The sequence below is a fragment of the Neoarius graeffei genome, chromosome 20 (assembly GCF_027579695.1).
Source record: "Neoarius graeffei isolate fNeoGra1 chromosome 20, fNeoGra1.pri, whole genome shotgun sequence".
NCBI lineage: Eukaryota > Metazoa > Chordata > Actinopteri > Siluriformes > Ariidae > Neoarius > Neoarius graeffei.
The window spans coordinates 60,285,146-60,292,761 of NC_083588.1; the positions used below are offsets into that span (position 1 = coordinate 60,285,146).

The window sequence follows — 7,616 nt, forward strand, 5'->3', positions numbered from 1 at the left end:
TGACAACTATCACAAAAGACTTCAAGCTGTTATTGATGTTTGTAGCAGTCCATGTAGGTGGGTGGAGCACAGAAGGACGGCAGGACAGAACTGATCTCACAAAACTCTTTTATTTGCACTTTGCAGTTGCAAACACATACTCAGACACACGCGCACACATCAGCCGTCTGGTTGTCGAGAGAGCTCCCTCTGCTCTCACTGTCTCTCCTTAAATAGGGCGCGGTCACTGGGAAGCCACACAAACACATTAATTAACAACAGGTGTAGTGATTCTGCCACTTAACTTCCCCGACTCCGCCCTCCTGTCACAGACCGATGCTAGACCACGCCCCCGCTGCCACAATGTTAAAGGGGGAAATACACAGTATTAAGAATTGGGGTATGTAAACTTTTGATCAGGGTCATTTGTGTAGTTTTTTTTTTTTTTTTTTTTGTCCTAATGGTTTAAAAAGAGTTAACATTTTCTTGACATCATCTTGACAATAAATGGCTTCAGCCAACCATTAACCACAAGTGAAATAAAGGTTTTTGTGTATTATCATTCAATTTCTCTTAGAAATAGGCAAGAAACGAAACATTCTGTTGGGGTACGTAAACTTTTGCCCACCACTGTATCTCTAGGTTGCAACACCAACTCCATTGGTCATGGTCTTGACTTGGTCTTGAAACTTTCACCCTTTTCATCTTTTTAGTTATGACCCCTGCCCTTTCTCCACATTATTTTCAGCTTGATGGATGATGATCAAGTATACACGTTGTACTGTAAGTGCAAATTGCCAATAAAAGTGCTTTTATAACAGCAGTACTGAACAGTTACTATTAGAGCTGGGACTTGAGCTCAGCCAAAACTTAGCCAGACACAAAAAAAGCAACAGGGTAAAGGATTTTGTAAGGGATTAGCGTCAGGCTGCCAGGTCGATCCGTTGTGTGTAGCTGTCAATGTTGATTTTAAAAGTAGCTAAGTAAATTACACAGGGAAATGAATACTTAAAGGAACAGTCCACTGTACTTCCATAATGAAATATCCTCTTATCTGAATTGAGATGAGCTGCTCCGTACCACTCCGAGCTTTGCGCGACCTCCCAGTCAGTCAGACGCGCTGTCACTCCTGTTAGCAATGTAGCTAGGCTCAGCATGGCCAATGGTATTTTTTGGGGCTGTAGTTAGATGCGACCAAACTCTTCTGCGTTTTCCCTGTTTACATAGGTTTATATGACCAGTGATATGAAACAAGTTCAGTTACACAAATTGAAACGTAGCGATTTTCTATGCTATGGAAAGTCCGCACTATAATGACAGGCGTACTAACACCTTCTGTGCGCTTCGGCAGCGCATTGATATCTGAGCTCCGTATCAATGTGCTGCCGAAGCGCGCAGAAGGTGTTAGTACGCCTGTGAAGGTGACTTCACTGCTGCGCTGACAGCGCCGACTCACGGTTAAGCTCACGTTGGCCTTCGAGAAGGCCTAGGACGATACATTTTATGTCCCTCCCACTATAAATTTAAAATCTGATTTGGTAAATTCACTCGTCACTTCCTACATAAACGTACGCTGCCATGGCTTTCTGTCCCGGCAATGAAGTCCTAACCAATGAGTGAGCAGCTCTAAACTCTTCTCAGCCTAGAGACAACAAACAAAACAATCTCATTGGATAACTTAATTTTAATGTATTCAGGACAGTAACCCTTTCATTTCTGAAGCAAATTTGATAGAAAATGAGGCCAAATTAGAAGAGGATAATTATCATAAAATTATGAAAGAAATTAAATATAACATTTGAAACGCTGATGTGTTTGGGCCTTCTCTGAACGCCTAGAAGGCCCGGATAGCCGATGAGGCGCGTAGCACTGAATTGGCTATCAGCCATATGAGACAAGATTGAGTGGAATAACTGTTTTATTCTATCCACATTCACGAGATTTTGAGAAACAGAGCATTTTTTATTTTTTGCAAATTCGATAAATATTTTGTACAAAATCTCATCTCATTATTTCAAACACTCATAACTTGCTGTAGCAGTGACAAAATAGCGATCAAAAATGCATTCCGATATTTAATAAAATGAGAAATAGAATTTTGATGATAAATTTGCCTTCAGTTCTCCTTTAACAACCTTGTACTGTCACAATTTCATGAAGCTGTTTTTCTTCTGACATCAACTCCTCTCAGTATTTTTGGATGAATTTCTCGAAGCTTGGCAAAAGGCCTTTTTATATGACGGTAATACGCGGATTGCGATTTAATTTTGTTTGAGAAAATTTTCCCAGAGTTTTGACTCTTGATTAAATAACTTTGACAGTTTCATGAGGGGGGGGGGGCGGCACGGTGGTGTAGTGGTTAGCGCTGTCGCCTCACAGCAAGAAGGTCCTGGGTTCGAGCCCCGTGGCCGGCGAGGGCCTTTCTGTGCGGAGTTTGCATGTTCTCCCCGTGTCCGCGTGGGTTTCCTCCGGGTGCTCCGGTTTCCCCCACAGTCCAAAGACATGCAGGTTAGGTTAACTGGTGACTCTAAATTGAGCGTAGGTGTGAATGTGAGTGTGAATGGTTGTCTGTGTCTATGTGTCGGCCCTGTGATGACCTGGCGACTTGTCCAGGGTGTACCCCGCCTTTCGCCCGTAGTCAGCTGGGATAGGCTCCAGCTTGCCTGCGACCCTGTAGAAGGATAAAGCGGCTACAGATAATGAGATGAGATGAGTTTCATGAGGGTGGAAGTTCTTCTGAAATCAACTCCTCTCATAATTTGTGGAGGAATTTCACCAAACTTGGCAAAAGGTTTTGTTATATGACAGTTATACGCCTATTGAAATTTCGTTTAATTTGGGCAGCGTTTCCCAGAGTTACGCCCTTGATTTATTAACGAACTTGTACTTTGGCAATTTCATCAAGGTGTGCTTGCTTTCTGGCCGAAAGGCCTGAAGGGGGATTATGTTGTGGCGATGTCCGTCCGTCCGTCCGTCCCGGGGAAGGATACTCACCTTCTGAAATCAACTCTCAATTTTTGGAGGAATTTCATGAAACTTGGCAGGGTTCTTTGTTGTATGTTGGTAATACGCATATTGCAATTTCTTTCAGTTCAGTCGCATTTTACCAGAGTTATGGCCGAGTTGCCAGCAGGGGATACTGTGCACTCAGAGCACTCTTGTATTTTCAAGAAGCAGCCTCTTCTTTGGAGGTTTATGGCAGCCGGCATTACATTACTGCCACCTATAGGAATGTCTGTTATAGGGATGGCGAAAACTAAAAAAAATCTTGACCGACCACCGAGCCTCATTAGCCGGTTAAAGTCGGTTAACCTACGAGTTTAAAATTCTAGAATTGGAATTATTAGAATCTATTGTAAATCTAACCGCGAGCATCCGCACATTCAGTCCCAGTCGCTGCCCTCCACTCACATTACCTTTTCTACAGCGCGAAACATTTAGTCAAGCGCGGCACTGATGTCGAGGGGTTTGTATTGGAGCGGAGGACAAATGACTCCAGCTTAGAGACGGTTTCAGTTGGCCGTGATGGCGCTGAAAATAAAGTCAAGTGCTAGAAGAAGTACATAACATTCAGTGATGGGAATAACGGCGTTAAAATAAAGGCTGTTATAACGCCGGGTAATCTAATTAATTAGCTACAATCGTTATAACGCCGTTACCAATATCAACACGCCATTACTGCATGGTATTGAAGTTGCTCTGAAGCCATCACCGACTTGGCTCACAGACATAAATGTAATCCAACACTGAGACTTTTCTTTCGCCGAGTGGCAGCTGTTTTCAACTGGGGCGGGAGGGCGGGACACGACTGAATGGGTGTTTTCTGATTTGTCAGCTGTCGTCCTTACACCGCATGGCACGCCCCAAGCGTTTACAACACAGAATTCCAGGTTCTCCGCTCCAAAATTGGCAGCTTCAAAACGATTGATTTTTTTTTTTTTTTTAACCGACAACCAAAAAAAATTTAACCGGTTAATGTTGATTCGGTCAACCACCAGTCAAACGGTCATCGGTTAACATCCCTAATCTGTTACTGTCTTGAAGGGAACACGGAGCAGATTTTACCTGCAATTCTATTTCATTTTAGTTCATGTTGCATTGTTAACTGTAGGTTTTTTTTTTTTGGCTGTTGTTTATGGTCATTTTTATTTCTGTTAACAAATTTTTTTTTTTTTCACTGTTAGTTTTAGCTTTCCTGAAGTATATTAGCATTTCATTACGTTCAGCAGATATACAACATACCCAGAGCAGCCTGGAGAGCGGTTAGGCGCCTTGCTCAAGGGCACTTCAGGCATTCGTGCTGGTCCAGGGAATCAAACCAGCAACCTTTTGGTCCAAAGCACCTTCTCTAACCATTAGGCCATGGCTTCCCCATATGAACTCTTCGTGAGAGTTAAAAGAAACGCAGTCTTTCCTCCTTGATCACACACTATAAAAGAAGAAAGCACCAAAAGATGTAACTACATTTCCCAGAATGCACTGCAGTCAGGAAGCACGTGATTGCTGTCTCAGGAATTTCTTAAATTTGCCACTTTAGTATCGGAAATGCTGAGGGTTTTTTGTTTCTCTTCTCAGAATATACCCCCCCCCCCCCCCCCCCCCCCCGCCGTCATACGCGTGTCATCGTATATTAAATATTTTTTAAACACAACTTCTCTTTATACATGCACCGCCCTGTCCTCAGCCACCGTCCTGTTGTATTTGTTCTCCACCATCAGTGCGAATAGCATTTCTTCGATAGTGCGTGGAATCCTCACTCGCATTTACTGGATGTTTATCTTTGTGGCCCTTCAGGCACCTCTAGTATCGACACCACTTGCACGATCTGGGGCTTGGAGACAGGACAGGTGCTGGGGAGAGTCAACCAGGTGTCAGGACACGTCAAGACCCAACTCATCGCCCACGATAAAGAGGTGAGACGCAACCTCCATGGTGTCAGGATACAGGACTCCACAGCTGTGGCTGTATTTTCGTGTGCATATACTTGTGTGTGTGATGTGCAGGTATACGACATCGCGTTCAGCCGTGCAGGTGGAGGGCGCGACATGTTCGCGTCGGTCGGAGCAGACGGCTCAGTGCGCATGTTTGACCTCCGTCATCTGGAGCACAGCACCATCATCTACGAGGATCCTCAGCACCACCCACTGCTCCGCCTCTGCTGGAACAAACAGGACCCCAACTACCTGGCTACCATGGCGATGGACGGCATGGAGGTAACCTCGGGCAAGCTCGGGGTGGGGTTTATGGCAGACGAAGAGTTGGTGTGTGGACAGCGTTAACTCGGCTGCTGTGTGTGTGTGTTCGTTCTCTCTCAGGTGGTCATTCTGGATGTGCGTGTGCCGTGCACACCTGTGGCTCGACTCAACAACCACCGCGCCTGCGTAAACGGAATCGCCTGGGCCCCTCATTCGTCCTGCCACATCTGTACTGCAGGTAACTAACACACACATACACACACACACACACACTGTGTACATGTGAGGTATGAATAACAGTAATGAGGAATTTACAGACAGCAGGTAAAAAGTGTGTAGTGGAACTATTTAAACAGAAAAACAATGAAGTAATTAAATTGTTCAACATTTTTGCAGATAATGAACATTTATAAATCACATTTTGGAAATTTAAAAAATTAATACCATATGTAGTAAAAATAATTATTAAAATAAGAAAAATAAACCTTATTTAAGTTGTATTTTTTTTTTTATTACTGTTTTTTGTAAATTGTTTTTATAAATAAATAGGATACATGTGTGCCCCCCCCCCCCCCCGTGATTTTATAGTACACCATCCATCCTGTTTATTTATCAAAATGTAGAAATTACAGAAATGTACATGTTACTTAGGAATAAACAATTGTAGAAAAAAATTATATTTGAAATTTATTTAAAAAGGAAAAATATAATTGCAAAAATGAGGCTGCAGAAAGCGTCCAGTTTATTTGTTTTTGCAGCTCGGTGTGGTGGGTTTCCTCAAATCACTCGACCGTTTTATTTAAGAGCTGTTTTAAAACTTTTTTTTTATTTACTTTTAAAACAATAATTTTCATACACACCCGTTTTTTTTTTACAGTCTGAATGTACTATTTATATGAAGGCGATCAGATAGAGGTGTGTGTGTGTGTGTGTGTGTACTGAGTGAATGTGGGTGCGTTTCTCCCGTCTGTAAAAGGTCATGAGCTCCTCGCTGTGTGAAGGCGAACCAAACATGTGCACAGGGTTGCAGGTGTTTACGTGGCTGCTGAGTTATCATCCGTATTACTGGGGTTTTGTATGTATCCTCACCTCTCTCTCTTTCTTTCTTTCTCTCTCTTTGCTCTCCCCCCCTCTCTCTCTCTCTCTGTTCTCCCTGTTTTTCTCTTTTCTCCCTGTTCCCCTCTTTGCTTTTCCTCCCTCTCTTTGTGCTCTCCCTCTGCTTCCCTCTCTCTCCCTTCTGTTCCCTCCCTTTCCTCTCCCTCTCTGTTCCCCTTTCTTCCTGTCTCTTGTGCTCTCTCTTGCTCTGTGTTCCCTCCCCCCTTCCTCTCTCTTTTCTGTTCCCCTTTTTCCCCTCTCTCTCTCTCTCTCTCTCTCTCTCTCTTCCCCTTTCTTTCTGTCTTTTGTGCTCTCTCTCCCTCTGTGTCCCCCCCCCCCCCCCCCCCCTTTCTTTCTCTCTCTGTCTGTCCCCCCCCTTCTCCCTCCCCATGTAGCGGACGATCACCAGGCGCTGATCTGGGACATCCAGCAGATGCCGCGTGCCATCGAGGACCCGATCCTGGCCTACACAGCCGAGGGCGAGATCAACAACGTGCAGTGGGCCTCGACTCAGCCGGACTGGATCGCCATCTGCTACAACAACTGCCTGGAGATCCTGCGTGTTTAACAGCGCCGCCGAGGCCGCCGCTGCTGCTGACCCCGGCTCTCCCACCAACACCACCACCACCGAGAGCGAGAGCAGGTGCACCCAGTCCCCCCCCCCCCAGCGAGAGCCACGACAACGGAGCCGCAGCCGGAGCTGGAGCCGGGGGTCTGGTTTCTGTGCTGCTGCAAAGGCGTGGAGATGGCAGGAGGACTCGGCTAATGGACAGGATAATGGGGTTGTGTGTGTGTGTGTGTGTGTACGTGTTTATAGGTGCATACATGAGAGAGTGTGTGTGTGTGTTTCATTTGTACGTCTTGATGTGTTGATCTGTTTGTGTTAGAGCCGTTCAGATCCTCTCTTTGGTTTGCAGTGTAGTTGTTCTGCGATGACGTGTGTAGATATTTCTGCATTCAGAGACCAGAGGGTGTTGTTTTGTTTTTTATTTTGTTTGTTTTTTTTAATAAAGATGTTGCTTAGTGTAATGCATCCTGCATTTCAAGTAGAAAATGAAGACTAGTTACCAAGCAGCAGCACTGATTTTCGCTCCGAATGAAGCTTTCTTAAATCAGCTTAAAATAAAAACGAAACCGCAGTGACACTTGGGGAAATAAATTAAAGTGCAGTGTGTGTTCAAGGTTCTCCGATCGATCGATCGATTGATTAAAATTTACTACCAAGCACATGTCCTGACTGTACGGACCTCTGCTAAGGTTATGGTTTTATTTTATAATCGCCATGTTTTGGCCAACATGGTGCTGATGCTCAAACGTTTTCTAAAGATGGTGCATTTTCACCGAATG

The 7,616-nt window shown here is 44.4% G+C and overlaps 1 protein-coding gene across 1 annotated transcript in view; it reads left to right on the top strand.

The window, feature by feature from the left end:
- Positions 1 to 6,908, top strand: part of dcaf7 (ddb1 and cul4 associated factor 7) — a 28,754-nt gene extending 21,846 nt beyond the window's left edge. The window contains exons 4-7 of the mRNA XM_060902097.1: positions 4,774 to 4,892; positions 4,983 to 5,192; positions 5,295 to 5,412; positions 6,665 to 6,908. Coding sequence (XP_060758080.1) covers positions 4,774 to 4,892; positions 4,983 to 5,192; positions 5,295 to 5,412; positions 6,665 to 6,837 — 620 coding nt within the window. The 3' untranslated portion in view covers positions 6,838 to 6,908. The remainder of the gene's footprint in view (positions 1 to 4,773; positions 4,893 to 4,982; positions 5,193 to 5,294; positions 5,413 to 6,664) is intronic.
- The last annotated feature ends 708 nt before the right edge of the window (positions 6,909 to 7,616 follow it).